The sequence below is a fragment of the Oryzias melastigma genome, linkage group LG6, assembly GCF_002922805.2.
Source record: "Oryzias melastigma strain HK-1 linkage group LG6, ASM292280v2, whole genome shotgun sequence".
Lineage (NCBI taxonomy): Eukaryota > Metazoa > Chordata > Actinopteri > Beloniformes > Adrianichthyidae > Oryzias > Oryzias melastigma.
The window spans coordinates 21,107,608-21,126,550 of NC_050517.1; the positions used below are offsets into that span (position 1 = coordinate 21,107,608).

Below are 18,943 nucleotides of genomic sequence, written 5' to 3' on the forward strand. Positions count from 1 at the left end.
TTAGAAGCTGTTCATTTGACAGCAATGCATTACCTGTAGCAGTAGAAGACGCAATTCTTGCAATATTTACAGGTTAATCTTAATAGAAAACTATTTAATTCGAACAAATGTAAATATTTGTTCAAAAATATGTTTACTTCTGTCAACTAAAATCAATATAATTAAATTTGAATTTATTTTAAAAATATCATGATAAAATCGAAATCGTGAAATAAAATTTAAAAAATCGTGATTTTATTTTTTTGCCATATCGCCCAGCCCTAGGCGAGGAGATCCCTTACTGCTGCTCTTCCGTAAGAAGAGAATCCAGCTGAAGTTGCTCTAACATCTCTTTCAGATGCCTCCTGGGCACCTCCCCATGGAAGTATTCTGGGTAAGCCCCACCAGGAAGAGGCCTCAGGAAAGACCCAGAAGTTGCTGGAGGGACTAAGTCTCTTGGCTGACCTGGGAGCACATTGGCATCTCCAAAGCAGAAGTGGAGAAAGTCTCATTGGAGAAGAACTTATGCCAACACAACCCAGCTTTCTATATGTGAAAGGAGATGGATGGACATCTCAGCAACCCAAGTGTTTTTGTGCAGTTTTCTTTTTAAGAAAAAAATTGTTCCAACAGATAATATTTGAAGGCGTACCCTATTAAAAAATTATTTTGACAATATTTTTTTGCAGTGTGTATCTCGTGTATTTCTGTGTTCCTCGCCTCTTGCCCATTGAAAAATTTGGTCTGATATAAATATAACAAAAAATTAAAACTAAAATACAACTTTTACCACAACAGTCGCTTAATATCAGGGGGAAATGCAATAAGAGCAAGAGTTTACAGCAACTACTCCATCCAAATGAGATCGAGTGCTGCAAATTATGGCAAAAATGAAAACAAAGCCAATGTTTGTTATTGCTCAAGTAATTATTTCTTGAACAATTAAAATGTCATCCAGTTAAGTGCCTTTTTCTCTCTCTTTAAAGCTAAAAAATACTGAGTTTAGCAGATTTCAGCACCGACTAAAGTCATTTTATTCAGACTCGCTGACACCAATGCATGAGCCCCAGGGTCACACAGATTAAAGGATGAATGGGGCAGATAGAAAAAGGCAGACACCTCTTTGAGTCATGGAATAGGAATGTGATGAGATGGCACACTGATTATTGCTTTTGGGCCCACAAGTGCACAGAACAAGTGTAAACAAAACAAAAAAAATGGTGATCATGACTTTAAGTACTGACTTATATAAATAATATATCAGTGTATAAATCTGCAATGAAATGGTTCATATAAAGACGCCGCATCACTTGTGTACTGGAAAAGAGTTTTAAGGGTTTTGAGGTCACACCTGTCAGACAAATACAAAAAGCCTGGTCACCACCCTCATACAGCTGCCTATAACACATGCTTCTAAATGTTGATGTGTAGATCTGATGAGAACAGGTGGATAGAAACAGAAGACCAGAAAGGACAACACATGTGCAGGCTCCAGACATGTGTGATACCCAGCACATTCATATAAGAGAAATGATTCACCAGGATATGTGCATATTGAGTGTAAACACATCTCTTTGTGCCAACAATCATTACTTATTTAACTACAGTTCTAATCCCAGTTTTATGCTGTAAAAATCCACCGACCTTGTGTTTTGTTCAGAGGTAAGAAGTGGTGTTCGCTCATTTAAGGAAAAGTCTTTGTTATGGCTATACTGTCTGTTCTAGTTCCAGATTCAAAGCTTTGTGCTTAACTGCTGTTTTTCTCCTCATGGAACAGAGTCACACCCCTCCTCACCATCGACTGGCTGAGCCCAGCTGGTGCCTCAAATCTCATTGGCTGGAGGGCACACAGGGGAGCCTTTGAGAAGTTATCCTTTGTTTACATGCCGGCAGAGAAAAACCCCAAAAACAACTGTTACCTTGAACGCGCAGACAATCTTCTGATACCCAGACAGACATAAAGGTCCAACCTTACAACAGATGCAAGCATGTGCACAGACAAGAAACAAAAGAAGCACCATTAAAAGGCTTTGCTCATCCTGGATATGCATTTATTCTTATGAATAAGGCAGCTTATTTGGTGCATGTCTAATTTAAATTTTCACAACCAGTATTTGTAAAGACACTATAAACCCTGCAGCATTAAGCTTTTATCCTAAAGAAGAGAGTATTCATCTCTGCATCTATGTTCATATTGGTAACAAGATAGGATCATGCATCTTGACTTTGGCTTGGAGGTATCTTAATCCAATACAGGATGCTTTTACTCCAGATCTCCCTTCACTTCAGTCAAACAAGCCACAAGAAAGAAAGTGTGCAGAGTTTATGTACAGGCAAATAGGAGCTATTTTAAAAGACTGTGCAAAGTAGGCAATACGGTAAAGGCACTTTATGGTGATTAAAGAACCGACATAGAGCGGGAATTAAAAAGAAAGTAATAATCAATCTTTAGAAAGCTCGGTCTCCAGATATGTGCCACATATCTGCTTCAATCTCTTCAATGCATACCTAGGACGACCTCAATAAGATAATCAACATAAAGTCCAAAGCTTGCTTGTACAAGCCTCTGCCTGTCTGACTTTTAAATCAATCGATCCTCCACTCCCCACAAAGGCAGGCGCACACAAGCCCACATTAGCTCTCTATCAGAATATCCAGCTTCCTGGCCTGTGCCTCAATCTGAAACCATAGCAACGAAACCATCCTGCACTGTAAACAAATCCTTTGTCCTGTCGGCCTCTGCGATTGCGTCACTCGTGGTTGCATGCCATCATAACGTTTCATCCCTCCGTCCAACTGATAAGTGGTAAGAGATATATGTGTTTTCTGTGAAAAATTGACAGGACGTTCAAATTACCAAGTGACTTCTTCAGTACCCATGGAACACATTCAAAGTCTACAGGGAAATACTTTTGAAACAAAAAAAACTCAGTTTCCATTGTAGTTTTCTTTGGAAAAATAGTCCAATCTGATAGAGATAATGTGACCATGACAGTCTAAACAATCCTAACATTTTTTGTTAATTTGGGGATCATTGACTATAGCATAAAAACAACTATTGCACAGCAAAAAAAGTGCAAAAAGTAAAAAGGTTGTGGTTTTTGATACCGAGTAACAAAACTTTGCATTGATCAAACTTTACTAAAACTAACATCCAGCAGACTGTAAATATGGTCGCTGAAACTAATAGCATGAAATCTCTTTGTTGACAGGGGGAAGTTTTTCCCAACTGACTGAAAATCCCCAAAGAAGTTGTTAAAGAACACGTCCCTCAAATATTTACACAATAAAACAATGTTAGTGCAATGTGGGTTCCAAGGGTTGTTACATTTTGCAGTGCAATGTGCCCAGAGATACAGAGGCGCTGTGTAAAGTTTTCCAAAACTCTTTTTAAAATAAAAAAAGCACCATGAGTGGTTTTGAGATCAGACTTTTATATATAGGATCTGATACAGTTACAATACATCCGATCTGAAAACTCAACCATGACCACTAAAGAACACTTGTCCTAACAGAGTGGAAACTGACTTTTTCCACATACGAATTAATAATTGAGTGGACAGTAACTCTGGTATTAAAAAAAAAAAAACACCCACAGCAGCCACAGCATCAGCGTTTACGGGAAACAGAGAGGGCAAGAGAGGCTCAGTTAAAGAAACAAGAGAGAGAAGAGGGAAGGAGGGGGTTCAAAGATCAGAAAACAGATGTAAATCGTTTCGCAAACTCCTCTCCAAATGACTAACACATGTGCAAGAGTTCCCCCTTCCTACGCACAAACACCACACACCCTAAAAGGCAGCGCATGCACTTATATATACCACCTGTTTTTGTCACCTCTCTTCATGTGACCTATATTTGAGCATCTTTGCTTTAAAGGGTTTTCTACAGTAAACAGTTTGTCAAAAGAGCCTTTCTTTTTTTGTATTTTGCTAGCCTCCACCCAGCAAAGTACATAAAAACTTTGTCTCCAGCTAAGGTTTACCCTGTTTGCTTAAGGTTACATTTTGACGGAAGGGATAAAAGGCACAATCAAGAAGAAGAAAAGAGATGGATTAAAACCCTGCAAACTTGTTGCACATTTCAAAACAAAGAAGCCCCACAAAGATCCATTCACCTGACAGTTGGTCAGGATGGGCGATGACAGCACATGGCAGTTTGTCACCACTGACTCAGGCCATGTGCTTTGATCAGAAGGTAGTAGTCATTGCTGTGCTGTTACAAACAGTTTGACTCACAAGAAAATGAACACAAATCCCACATAAACCACATTTCTTCATTTACGAGTCTTAAATATGTTAAAGAACACTCTTGGCAGCATGTCTTCAGTATTTAAAAGCAATTTTAGAGACTAAATCTTCATAAAATTAAGATAAATCTCCGATTTTAACGGTGTTTGTCTTTAAAAACATGATTTTTGCGATGTAAAAAACAAATGAATGCAAAGTATTTCAATTCCATAGCACGTAGCGGCAAGCACGAGGTGATAAACACTTTCCTACATAAAATATATGTAGTAAACTGACATGAATGATGCGATAAGGGAGAAATACGAGCTGAAAACAACAACCTCAACGTGTTTGTTCTTAACTGTCCCGCCGCGACAGACAAAAGGAGACAATGAGGCAAGAGTTTGGGTTTAGCAGCCCCGTGTCTTGTGTCTCCTCGGCCCGTCCGTTACTTTCCAGGTTCTAACCTCCAAAAGCTGCCGCCTCTGCCAACAGGGAGGGACAGACAGTTAAAACGTGCCGCTTTTGTTGGTGTGTGTGCGTTTGAGAGGGGGGGGAAACACAACCCTGCTAGAGAGAGAGAGAAAAAAAGGCACGAAGTCCCAGCGCGCGCGCGCACATACACACACCTACCTGAAAGTAGAAACCGACACGACTTCTCCAACTGTTTAATATTTCAAGCGACAAAGTGGTTCGGGCCTCATCAGTGCGTCTCGAGGTCACTTCTCGCGGGTTGAGGTGTGTCTCCTTTCACAAACTGTTCAATTGCTCGACAGCCAGGTCCCATAGAAAATGTAAATTTAAACTGAGAGGGAGGGGCTACATGACGCAATCTGCTGACCCCTCCTCTCCCCTCTTTCTTGAGAGGGTACCCCGCGAGCTCAGGGCGGGGCCTAGCGAGCGCGCGCGCACACTGTGGAACTCGCCCTCAAACGCCAGTTCAAGCTGTCCCAACAAGAAAATATAATCAAATTCAAGCTATATGTCCGAAAATAAAAAGGGTTTCCCTCCAAATATTTATCCTTAGTTTAATTTTTAATCTTTCTCGCTGCTTGTGCAAAACAAGAGAATTGTGCAATCAAAACCAACTGAGTATAAGGATTGTTTTATCAAAAAAGGTTTCCTGAATTATGCCTTTTAGGTTCTTTAGCAGTACACAGCCACCTTTTCTGATTATGTTGAATTTATTTAGATCTAAACTGGCAACTAAGCTTTAAAACAGCAATAAATGTGTGCTTAACAAATATAAAAGGAATTTAATTTGATAAAATATATTTAGAGCGATGGTAACAAATGTGTCACTTCTTAATACTTGACAAAAAAAGAAAGCACTAAGACAAAAAGATTGTTTAATAAATAAAAACCTTAAAAACCCACTAACGAAAGTCATGTTTTTGGTGTTTTTAACATGTTCCGGCAGAATTTTTCCCATAATAGAGGACATATATTCACAAAAATAAGCTTAAAATTTCATTTCTGGATATTTAATTTACTGTGAATCATGAGTAGATGAAAAATGTTGTCCGGAAAAGCTTTTGGCACTGACGTAGAATAAATAGAGTTGTAAGAGGCTTTATAAACAGATAGATGATGGGAATGGGGGCTGAGCTTACAGTGTTCCACTCGCACAATTTAGTTTAATTTCTAATGAACTTATGTCACTTTTCAGAAACTATCCTAGACATTTTGATTTTGGCTAAAAAATGGCATAACCACTGGGAATTCTTTTAAAATAGTAAAGACGATCAGAGTGAGACTTTAAAAATCTTCAATTGAAAGGTCATTATATTTTACATATCAAAGTCATTTAAATGTTAAAACAGATTTACTGAGAGAACTTTTAAGTTTCTATGGAATACATAAAAAACATTCAAACCAGCATAAAAATAAAAACATTTTTTTTTTTTTAATTTAATAAAGTTTTAGCTGTGTTTAGACTTCCATTTGATCATGACGGATTTACCCTTTGCTTTGAGCAGCCTCAAACTAAATACTTTGAGTAATCTTAGTGGTGAAGAATAATCTACTTACCTTTCAGGGTGCTGTGAATCTGCTTATCCAGCACCCCTCTGTTTAATCAGCTCAATGAAACCTCTAGTTTCTTAATTATCTGTCACCTTAAATTTCTTTGCTAATTTCCTGGGACGAGTTGGCTCATATACATATCTCAATGAGCTGAGGCCCGTTCTCCTTTTGAGTATCTGTTTTATCCTTTGAACTATCCCAGCTGGTTTCTTGCAAATTACAAGAGACGTAAAACCAGTTTGAAATGTATTCATGCTGAGGGAGAGAGACTGGGTATCCTAAGCAAAACATTCCTCATAATTTAAGAGAAACGTGAAAGGGTGTTGCATCGAACAATGGGATGAGTCACAATTGTAGTGTCTGCTGACACACTGGACCTTCGCAGACCGCTACACTCACAGCCCTCTTAAATACCGGAAACAGATGTGCCCTGAGCGATCAGGGCATGTGCATGCATTCTGTTTAATGTGGAAAAAGTAGAACATATTGGAGAAAAGGAGAATCGGAGCAACATGCTTCTCTCCTGTGCTGTTTGGGATTTTTATAGCTTGTTACTGTGTATGTGGCATGAGAGACAATGTGCTTAGTCATTGCTTTACTGTGAAAGGAGTTGCTGCACTGAAGGTTACCATGACAAACAAACAAGACACTGCACGTTTTGAAGAATTAAATAATACTTAAGTTTCCTTTATATGTCACTGAGTAAACTGAAGTTTTTTTGCAAATATCTTTTTTATAACCCTTTTTATTTATTTGTTTAAATTTTACTAAATTAAAGCCATTTTAAAGTTTGGATAAAAAATATGCAAATATATAGCAGTCATGAGTAATCCGCACTCTGCATGATGGGGGTTTAAACAGAGTATAAAAACCAAAATACTGAATCAATTTGATTCACAAGTTCACAATTTAATTTGAGTGTTTGATTAAAAATAAATCATCTGAAATAAAATTGATTTATTTTTCCAATTTTCTTATAAAATCCTGCTTTGTTTGGTTTTGAAAAGCATTTCACCACAGGAGGTTTTGATTAGAAAAATATGAAACTATAAAAAAATCGTAAATTCTTACATCAAAAACTGAAAAATTGAAGAATTCAGGCGTCCCTGACATTCAGGGGTTTTACAACTCAAATTTACATTTTTTAGGACGTGAACATCACCTCAGTTTACCTGATTGTTTTTTTTCTAAAACCCAATCCTGCCTAAAATGTAGACAAATATTATAATCTGGCCCTGGATAAATTGAATATGCCAACTAAAAGTAATACTACGCTAAAATAAATAGATGGGCACATTTTATTCCTTTTTAACTATAAATCCAGGTTACAGATTTGATGTAATTGACTTTCTTTTCTTGGTAAAGCAATGACATTTAAACTAAGTAGTGTAAGTTAGAACTTTATAGGAAGAAACCTCTTCCTCATTGCCATGCATCAGGACGTTGTTCAGTTTGCTATATTGCATTTCTGGTGGTATCATTCAGCGTAAACGGAAGTTTGACCATTTTTTTTCTCTGAAGCGTGACTCTTCCTCTTCTTCTTTTCGCTGCAGCTTTTCCATTCAGAGGTCACCAGAGCGAATCAGCTTCCTCCATCTAACCCTGTCTTCTGCATCCTCTCTTCTAACACCAGCTTCATGCCTTTGTTCCCTCGACTCATTCCTGATCCTATCCATCCTGGTCACTCCCAAAGAGAACCTCAGCATCTTCATCTCTGCTACCTCCAGCTCTGCTTCCTGTCTTTTCCTTAGTTCCTCCTGTCCAAACATGAAGGGACTCCGAGCTGATCCCTGTTGTAGTACGAGCTGCTTTTCTCCCCCAGAATCTTCTGGAATTACATTAATCGTGTTAATGGTTGAAAAGTTACAGCATGTTAAAGATTTTGTGTTTAAGCGTCACCAGTGACGCCTCAGGTGTTAAAGGGTTAACCCCAAAAAAACGTAAAGGCTGTTTTTAGAGGCCCGCTATTGCAATAGACCAGGGGTCGGCAACCTTTAACTGTAAAAGAGCCATTTGGGATAGTTTTCTACCATGGAGAGATAAAGGAGCCACATGTGGATCTGGAGCCGCAGGTTAAAGACCCCTGCAATAGACAAAGCTTTACACCGCGTACGTAAGAGTAGTACAACTATGTATTACTGTGGAGTGAACACAATATGACTCCAGCTCAGACTGTCTTTTTTATTTGACTTACCTTAGTGGACACAAGTCTGTGTATGCACAATGTAAAACCAATGTTTAATCATTCTACTGTAAATAAAAGGTGCTGAAGGTCAAGTTGCCCTTTCTCAGAAGCGCCATCACTTGAGGTGACCGCCCAGAAACCGGCAGCTTTATGGCTCCCATCTGACTTACACTATCATGAGTCCAATTTCTCAGACAGATGTTTGCAATGTTGTTTTAGGTTTTCCCATGATCTGAGTTCATCTCTGTGTCTGTGTCAGTTCCCATGTTTGGCCCCTTGTTTTTTTCTTTGTCAAGCCTCTGAGGGTCTTCTCTTTAAACAGGAAACAGCTGTTATCTAAAAGCCTTGGTGACAGTGAAGCTTTCCTGTAAGTGTTGGTAGGTCTCAGTGCAAGACTATTTTGTACTTTTCTCTTTAATTCAACACGGAACTATCAGTTAAAAAGAGAAAGGCAAAAACAACACCTTCATTTTTGCAGAAGATGGACATTGAACATAACGTAGTCCAATACAGAGGAGTTGTGGTAAACCAACATGTGTGACCTACTTTTAAAAGATGTCAGTATACAGTAAAAATACAACAAAAAACACTCACTGCATATTTTAGTTGAGACTGTTTAAGAGATTCTGGTTCAATTTAAGATGATTTGAAACAAAAGCTACATTTCTTTCCTTTTTTTCCCCCTATTTTTATGGCATTCTTTCCACTTTCCCTCCTTTTCCTAATGACAGACGTCAAACATAACACTAGCTAAGGGAATATAAACACTTACGAGAAAATGTGAAATAAAACTCTGATGTTTCTAACTCATTATGTGTGTTTTGGAAGAAGAGAATGTGTTTAGTCTCTATTTAATAAAACTGGGAAATTGTAAAAATATAAAATCGCATTGATCATCCCTCTGTCGGCCTCCAAGGAGAGCTCTCCAACTTATGAGATCATGTATTTAGCTTTTTTCCTGACTTTTCCTTTTCCCCAGTGAGCGTCCAGCCAAACTTCAGCTAATTCAATCCCAGCTGGATGACTCACACCAGTGTCCCTTTCTCTGCAGATGCACAGACACACAATGAAGGAGAAGAACACACAGGCATAAAATGCACACAAACACTCCTTTGCCTGGCTGGAAGGGCTTTGTGAAGTCAGTGCTGCGTCAGCCTCTCGGTGCACTTGCGAAACCATTTCTTCCTCTCCAGCGTCACTAGCCACTCATCTCCTTTCTCTTTTATGGGTGTATTTTCCCTCATTGTTTGTTATCTTTTCTTCACCTGCATATTTACAGCTGACCATAAATCCATCTGTAAGCATTTTACATAAACTCACTTCATTTCAGATTCATTTTTCAGATTAAATGTACCTTATTTTCGTATGTATTTGTTCACAAGTCTTCCCGACAGTCACATCAGGATTAAAATGACAATAAATTCAATATAGTCAAATGAGCAGATTCACTCTAGCGATGCACGGTGCTTCCTGCATTTACATACTTGCGTGTGCCACTGTTTGCATGTGTTTGAATGAGCTAAGTGCGTACATGAAGGCACAGTAATTTCGCTGCAGTCTTCAGATGTGACAGAGGCTGTTATTACGGTTCGAGCCACCCAGATTTATTGAGCTTTACTGTACAGAGACTTTCCACTCAGCCTAATGAGAGCCAACAGGAACAAGAGCAGATGGCTCTGTCATAGCAAGGATACAACATCCAGAGAGATAAAAGGGCTGGATCTTTAACTATTCTTTACTCTTATTTACATCTCCGTACAGAGAATGTGTAAGCAACTTTTTCAAAATGCAAAAAAAAAAGTCTCAAATTAACTAAACTGAACACAACGTCAACAACAAGTGAAGTGTTTGAGGTGAGAGTCGTTGGGTAAACACAGAAAGGTCACACACGAGGAAGCATTCAAATGACCATCCCTGTGTCTCAGAAAAGCTGGACAAGCAGGATTTCCAAAACACAGAGCAGGAAGGCCCTTCCAACAACACCGCAACGCCAGGACTGCAGGAAATCAAGGTCAGTGTGACAATCGAGTGTGCGAGCATGTGTGTGTGTCGGACGGAAGAGGCTCTCCGCTAGCCCTACCCCCTGGTGTATCATAATCTCTTCTGTTTTATCCTTGGAGGGTGGTGGGGGTGGCAAAAGTAGGACTGGATTGTTTAAAACGTATTTCGGTGGAGTAAAGACATGATAGTCTGCAGTCTTACAGGGTTTGCCCCCTAACATAAGGACATCAATCGCATGTGACAGATGTTGTCTTTTTGTGTGTGTTTGTCTGAATGTGTATTGTGTGTCACAGGGGCATAGTTAAAGATGTTAATCCTTTAAAAGCATAGAAACACTGTTCTGGGCCGTAAAGCACTAATCACAGCAGGATAGTTTGGTTGGTTAACACGTACTAACCATGCAGGGGATCTGTTCCTCCTTTAATTACTTTAACTACATACGGGAAATGTGTTTAATGGAGCCCTAAATAATTAAAAAAGGATAATTTTTGTGAAATTAAACTGACTTTTTCACAAATCCAATGCTTCCGATGAGTTCAAAATGCTGTTGGACCTCAATTAGATGGAAAAATATATGGATATTTTGTGTATCAGGCTACAAATAGATGTAAAATTTGTGGTTTTCAGATTATCCAACTTCCCTTTTCTTTTCATAACATGTGCAATGAGCACAGTAAATAGTAGATGTTAGTGTGAAACTACAGCAAGTGACCACAAAAACGAGGAAGGAAAAAGAGGAAACCTTTTTTTCCCCTTTACAACATACAATTTATTAAATGAAATATCTTCAAATTTTCTTTTTTCATAGCACAAAAAACCCCAAAATACAAGATGTACAATCATACAATTCACCATCCTTTCACCTGTAGAAACTCTTTCCAAAGATTGTCTCAAGACTTATCAACTACAGCTTGCACTTAAAACTTTCTGGACATCCGGGCTAGATAAAAATAAGATAAATGAACACATGGAGACTCTGTACTCAAAAATCTACCAACAGAGTATCCACTTTCCTTGTATCTGCAATAAGAATAGCTTCCCTGTTCGTCTGGAAAAAAATGCAGCTCAAAAGATGAAAATTCTTTTGTAATGATACATTCACCCACTGGCAACAGAAGTAGGAAAATCCCATAATTTTCCTCCATCATTTCATTCAGCCAAATAAAAACAAAGTTTTCATCATCCGCTTCAACTTTTTCCATTTTCAAAAGTGCAACCCCTCATCGAGGTAGAAAACAGAGAAGTCATGAAGAACAGAAAAACGAGGATGTATTGTTTTTCATACCTGATAACCCTCCTTCCTCTGTCTCCCTGCTGTCAAACCTGTGAGACTCTGTTTCCTGGAATTCCAAATACTGAGGGGAGTGTGTGGGAAGAGAACACAAAAGGATCCTGTCAGTCATTGTAAGGTCATCACTGAATAACAAGCACATAAATCTAATGGACGGGACCGTCCAATGTGGACATGCCTTCATGGGTCTCCATAGGAAAAGAAGCTGAAGGCAGTGATGCAGCAGTGGGACAAATGGGCTGATTTAAACAAAATATATATATATGTGTTGACGATCATGTTTGAATGAAAGATATGGATCGAAAATGCTCTTAATTTAGAGACCTTGAAATAAAAAAATGAATTTTGCTAAAAATTCATGCACAATTCTAAATTTTGTGACCAAACCTACAACAAAAAGGGAACACTGAAAATCTAGTTCAAGCTGTACAGAAATATTGTACAATATTTACCCAAAGATTAAACATATTAACCCAATATAGTTTCTGAATTTACAGGTGAGTAAGCCAATCACACCAATTGTTTAGAATGATGCAAGAATGATCTCCAATTAGCATTGTTTTCATTCAAAATGTAATGTTTTTAGCTTTGAAGATTGTGGTTTATAACAAACCTAACGAGTAATTACACATGATAACCCTTGGAGAAGAGCTTCACTTGATTTTATTTTATTTTTTAAGAAAGTTTTAGACTATTTTGACCTTGTCTTTACTTTGTTTAAACATTAATACATTGTCATTTTGACTCTATATCATGGATGTGCAAACTTTCTTCCACAAAAGGTTGTAAGATTAAAACAGAGAGCCGGACCAGGAGGAGATTTGTGGCATGTTTTGGTGATTGACCTCGTAAAAGAAAGAAATAACACGAAAACATGCCTTAATCTTAATTAAAGATTACTTTAAACACTAAATTTATGAGTTTTTATTTGAAAACTGTGGTTTTTGTTCTCATTTTAGTGCCATTTTCCCCAATGGGTTGATGTCCCTCAGGGAAAAACTCAAACTAAAGGAAATGCTGCGTTCATGTGGTGGAAATCCCACATGAAAATCGGAAAAAACAACAAATTTTCAAACACTACACAAATGCAGAATAATTTTCTGTGCCTGAAAAAAGGTAAATTTATTTTTAGTATGCCATCTATGAAGAGACACCTGTACTACACGGAAAATAATACATTAATATGAGTAATCAAAATACTTTAATTCAGTTTGACGGGCCCCCTGAGTTCCCTCCTGCTTTACATGTTTGATCTTTTGCAATATAATATAAAAATGGTAAAATCTCAATTTTTGTGGTTTTTGCAGTTAAAAACTACAGCATTTGTCACTCAGAATTGAGCATTTTTTGGACAGTTTCAGGTTCGTTTTAGAATTATTATGTAATATAATCAAATATAATATAATCAAAAAAATATAATCAAGATGATTTTAGGTTGTACTAAAATTCTGGATATCAGGCATTGCCACAAAAACAGTTTTAGGAAAAATTAATGGAGCAAATTAGAAAAGTAGAAAAAAGTTTTTTAAAAAAGGTGGTTCATTTGTAGGTTTTTTATTTTTTTTATTTCATAAAGCTAATTTTGAAGTGTTCACTTTCTTATGTATATTTTTTAAATGGTGTCTTCATTAAGGAAGTCATAAAAAAGCCTTTGGGCTAACGTGTTAATTAGGGTCAGTAAAAGGTGACCAAACTTTCAGAAACTCAGCTTTTGCTTACACGGATCATGAATAATATTCTTATGTCATCATTATTTCCTTTCTAATTTATGTGACCCTGTTGGCCAGAAACGTTTAAGCTCAGATAGGAGCCAAAATGAAAATAAAACAGGCTCATAATTAATGTTTTGCTGTTTATAACTGAGTCTGAGGGAAATTCACAGGAATTAAGTTTGTCACAAAGCAAATTTCTAATCCAATATTCCATGCTCATTACTTTGAGTTTTCATGTGCACAAAGCAGGAGCTCTTTCATGTCAGTAGAAGGCTCCGGATCAAGGAAATGTCCCGTAAACTCATCCGGCTTCATGGGAGGGGTCAAATAGGCGCTGCCTGGGATTTATTCCTCACTGATATGGACACACACAGACAAAGATAAAGCCCTCTTGGGCCCAGGAGATCAATGCTGCATCTGTTCAGCTGGGAGTCTGAACAAAAACACCAATGATTAAATCAGGACACACATAAACACACCCTGGAAAAACACGCCGGACTGGATCTTGATAACTCAGAACTCTCCTTCTGTTAATAGCGTCAACAGTCGGTTACTTAACTTTTTATATGCAACACGAAATGGTTTTGGTGTCACTTTCACCTCCTAGAGAGCAACAACATTGTTGATGGTTGAGTCAGAACGGCGTCCTCTGCTTAGCAGACGTCAGCTGGTATTGAGACGGAGTGTCTTGAGGCAACGGCATGTGAGTGTCTGATCACACTGCAGTGAACCTTTGCTGGGAACTATTACTGCCTCAATTATGCGGCTATAAACTGAGTTTTATACCAGAAATTTCTCATCAGCTTCTATAATTACCTATATACGCAGTGTCAAATTAACAGTTTATGGAGTAAGACGATCAGTCCAGCAGATGTCCAAGCTTCTGATCAGATCCGTCTCTTCTGACGGAGGGATGAACAGATTACTGACCAGGGTTCCCATTCAAACAGGCCCCTCCTCCCTGTAAATCTTCTGGCGTTGTCAGTGTTGGTCTGTATTATTGATCAGTCAGAAAACACGACTCAGACAGATACCAGAAAATAATGAGGGTACAGATATTTGGAGAGAAAATAGACGTGAAAAATGTCTCACATCAAATTTGTGCGTAAATGTGGTTCTGTGTGCGTAACAAGTGATTTGTGTGTAATTGTAAAGATTTATGAGTGTGGTGAGTTTCAAGCTTTTGTTACATTAAGTTTTGTGTATGTAAATTGGATTTTTTTAATTTTTACCTTTTGGTACACGTGAATACACAATTGTACACAAAGTAACACACAAAAGGATTGTATGAGTTACTAATCAAAAAGGACACACAAACAAATCCAAAGTTACATATGCACAAATCAAGAATTACACAAATCCAAAGTTACGCACAAATCAAGAAAAAATTATGTACACACAAATCAGAGTGAGTTTATTTTAGCTCCATAATTTTCTCCCCATAAGTTTGGCCTAAAGAGTTCTGGATTTATATATCTATCTATATATATATTCTGTTGTAAAGTGGATTTTTTTTTTCTGTAGTATTTGTTTTGGCTGTATTTGTGTTTTGATAAAAAAAACATTTTTTTTCACCTGAAAAGTGTGTTTCTGGGTATAACTTGTTCGTTCTTTGTGAAATTTTGACTTATTTATAGTGTCAACAAACAATTACAAACAAGTGCAAGAACACAGAGAACAAAAGAGATCAGGAAACACAGATGGTGTTGAACAACTCAGGGTACATTTCACTGACATCCTATCTCCCATCAGTTAGCATTCTGAATGCAGTCTTTGTAGAGAGTAAGTGTGTGATCAGGGTTTTAGAGTTTTTAACTCATTCATGTAGGAAATAATTCAATCATTCCCAAAATTACCAAAGATTGTCTATCTGTCAGAGAAAAACAGATCTACTAGATCAATTTTGACGGTGGTTTCTGCACCACCTAGAGGTTACATCATATATTACACATGAGTAAAAAGTACAGTGTATCAATTTTCATTTTGCATTTCTACACAGTTAAACTCTCAAACAGTCTTCTTACCATTGCCGCACTCCGAATGATAGAGGGTCTGGGGATTTGAGGAATTTCCAGCTCCACCTCAGGACAGCCATCCCCTGACCTCCCAGAGAGGTTTCTGACCAGTGGAGAAGGTGCCGGGCTTTGGTCTTCACCTTGATCTCCCTCTTGCATGTAACACTTTGAGTTTGAGTGTGTGCTAATTAAGTTTCTGCTTGTTGTGGAGCAAGAAGAGACAAAGCTGAAAGTCCTCTGAAGTGGCTTGTGCTGTATCTCCAGAGGGCTGCTTGATATGGTTCGTGGTTGGGATAAAACTGGGGTTGCTGCGGGAACTCCATTGTTGTTTCTGTTGAGGATGGAGTTGTTTGGCTCTGCAGCAGGTGAGGGACCTGTGTTAGCATCAGAAGGATGACCAAAACACTGGTCCAGAGAGGAGCAAGGTAGTCCATGCATGTCTGAGGATTCAGAAATGACCACAAGAGACCAGCACATGCATTTCTCTGTACAGGCAAGAGTTAAGTTATACATTAGTGTATGAATCCCATCAGGAAGTGTCCTTTCACTGCTTCTGGATGAGTCTAAACTGGTATACAAGGAACAAACCAGCACTAAGTTAAAATAAAATCAAGCATATCTATATTTGACTATATCCAGGAAAAGGAAAATCCACAACGGCTGTGTTTCAAGAGTTTCTCTTTGTCCCAGAGGTAGCTGTTTGATTAAATTCCAGTCTTATTCTTGAAGATCAAGACTTTGTTTTTGTTCTAAAACCCTAACTTTAAGATTCTTCCTGAAGACTCAAACTGCTCTGTCGGTGATGAGTGTAGATCTCTCCTCAGCTCCCAGTCCCCTCTCCTCCAGGACAACCCGCGAGTGTGTGAGTATCGGCTGTCTTTTTAGAGTGTGGGGATCGGGGTGTCCCATTACCCAGAAGGTAGTCCCTGGTCTTTTGTGCGTTTGGAGGTTGGGGTCACGTCAGACGCTTCCAGCTGGGCTCTGATTACCATCTGATCTAGGGTCTGTTACTAATGCACTTGCCCTACATTGCACTGCTATTAATTGATGAACTCACCTGACTGCAGAACTGTGGCCCCGCTGTGAGGGTTTCAGCAGAGACACAGGCGGCTGAATATGAGGGCTTGAATTACAGACACCCTCAACGATAGTCCTTTAATGAAAACGAGAGATGATAGATAGATAGATAGATAGATAGATAGATAGATAGATAGATAGATAGATAGATAGATAGATAGATAGATAGATAGATAGATACGCAATTTAAGGCAGAATTGTTAATACTTTAAAAATTAATAAACATGGCAAGAAGCATTACTGAGATTAAGATTAGCAAAGGAGCCACATGCATAATATATTTAATATATAATATTACAACATTAACTGATCTGTTTTTTTTTTTTTTTGTTACATGAAGGATTTGATTACTATTATGGAGTCATAGTTTTCAAAAGTTCTGCACTTAAATTGATAAATCTAAGTTACAATGTTGTTTTTATTCTCAGAAAAAGCTTTGAATTCTCTCATTTGTCCACATATATTAAATATCCTTTAGTGATTAATCCAGAAAGCTAAGCCTTGTTTAAGCAGACCGCAGCCATGGATGTAGTACTTGTAAAAGTAGCAAAATAACTTTATAGTTTTCTCTGTGATTAAATCAAATGTGTTTTTCTTTCTTTTTTAATATTACAGACTACTTAAACATGTTATAAGATTCTATACACTGAAGAAAAAGTAAAAAAAAATAGTATGGTTCTGCACTGTATTTAATGACATATTTTGCCAGTTTGTTCAAAAACAGTAAAGGTAATTGTAATGTCAGCTCACCAGTATCATGAATTTTAACAGTGTATTTTCCATGTGTATTTACAAGTAGAGCTATGTCTCCCTCTGGTGGTCAATGTTTAGAATTACAAAAGTCAAAGTCAAGGCTGGGATGACAAACGACCAAAACGTTTTGTCTTATAAAAAAAATTCTAAACTCATTATTGATTAATTTCAACGTGACTTTGCATTTTCTTTGTTTTAAAAAAGAAAATCCGACTAAATTAATGAAACATGAGGACATTCTCAAAATATGATTATTATGTATGGTAAACCCATTTGATAACATAGATTTTTTTCAATATTTCTCAAAGAACAATATTTTATAAACGTGTAAAAATGTCAATTGTTTGTGTGTGAGTTAGGATCAAGTTAGCAAACATAAATTAAAGGGCAGCCATTTGTTCATCTTTTTACCTTCAAATTAAAATACCCAAACTGCATTAACATGCTGGAAAAAGCAACTATAAAATAATTTATGCTACATGTATAAAACTGCATGCCTATATAAGAAATATAAAGTATGTCAATCGCTTTACAATTGTGTTTTAAGATAAGTGAAGTGATTTAAATTTCTCTGTTTTGCGCTTTATTTTGAAAATTCTAACGGAAAAGCTACCAGGAAGAGCCGCGGCTTGAACGTGATGAACCGGCGGCTGAGGAGCGCACACAATCTGGAGATTATCGCAGGTGGAGAAGCCATCAATTCCCCATTGAGAGGCGGCAGAAGCAGGTGTCGAGCTGGTGCTAAAGCCCCCCCCGCGTGTCCCCGGGTCACGACACAACCCCAGCCCGCCGTCCACGGATCGAGGTCGGCTGTTTTTGGATGTTCTCGAATGACCCACTATGCGGTCCTCGGCTTGGTTCGTAGCCCGATGCGCGCTCATCGCATGGACGCTGCGTGTCATCCACGGGGCCGGAGACCCGCGGCAGTGCAGCGAGGTGAGGACTACTTTTATTCATCAGAAGCACAGAATGCTCAGATCTCATATAGGATTAAAATAAAATTAATGACATATTTCCGGTCAGTTTAATGCGCGTCTTTTAATCCACCCAGCAGCTGCACGCATGTAAACAGTGCTGTTCTTTTAAAATCAGCGATCTCAGATGAGGTCTGGTGAACTTCACCAATCCCACTTGCTCAGAGGGTTTATCAGCTTCCTGCACGGACTGGCTTTTCCTTCCCTCTGCTGTGGATCAGCGTAACACCTCCTCCTGATGAGGCTGGCAGCACAAGCACAGATCGGAGACAGCAGAGCAGCATTCTTATGCCTTCAGATAACACAATAAGGTGACACATGAATGCTGCCTCTCCAGTTTTGGCAGGATGCTCTGCAGATCTGGTAGTTTTTCCTCCATGTGGGGGAGTTATAAAAAAAACACTGATTTGTTAGAATAACATCTGAAGACCAAATAGCTGCAAACTCAGACATTTCACTCTGCAGCATGTATTTGCTATAGTGTCAATATCCTGTTTTTCTACAGGACTAACTTCATGAAAACTGCAAGGAAGCAAGCCATCTTTTTGTTTGGTTTGAAGGAACATTAGATCTATGATATAAAAGCTGTTTAAGTTGGATGTCTCATTGCTGATAAGTGTTGCTAGTGCCATTGCCCCTGCTGCCATTGCCATGGAGACGGTATGTTGCATGTCCAGGGCTGAAGAGGGGTTCAGGCGTGAGTGA

The 18,943-nt window shown here is 38.2% G+C and overlaps 2 protein-coding genes across 3 annotated transcripts in view; one reads left to right on the forward strand and one right to left on the reverse strand.

Annotated features, from left to right (window-relative positions):
• fam107b (family with sequence similarity 107 member B) overlaps positions 1-5,031 on the reverse strand; it is an 18,114-nt gene extending 13,083 nt beyond the window's left edge. The window contains exon 1 of one of the 2 annotated variants that reach the window (XM_024282269.2): positions 4,839-5,031. The gene's annotated coding sequence lies outside the window, so the exon portion shown is untranslated. Of the gene's footprint in view, positions 1-4,546; positions 4,569-4,838 lie in introns of those variants that run through there. The other variant, XM_036212434.1, reaches the window with a different exon arrangement.
• Positions 5,032-17,888: 12,857 nt separating this feature from the next.
• The window catches only part of si:ch211-233h19.2 (uncharacterized protein LOC565175 homolog), a 14,276-nt gene continuing 13,221 nt past the window's right edge, over positions 17,889-18,943 (forward strand). Inside the window, exon 1 of the mRNA XM_024281062.2 lies at positions 17,889-18,200. Within this exon, the coding sequence (XP_024136830.1) occupies positions 18,105-18,200 (96 nt within the window). The 5' untranslated portion in view covers positions 17,889-18,104. The remainder of the gene's footprint in view (positions 18,201-18,943) is intronic.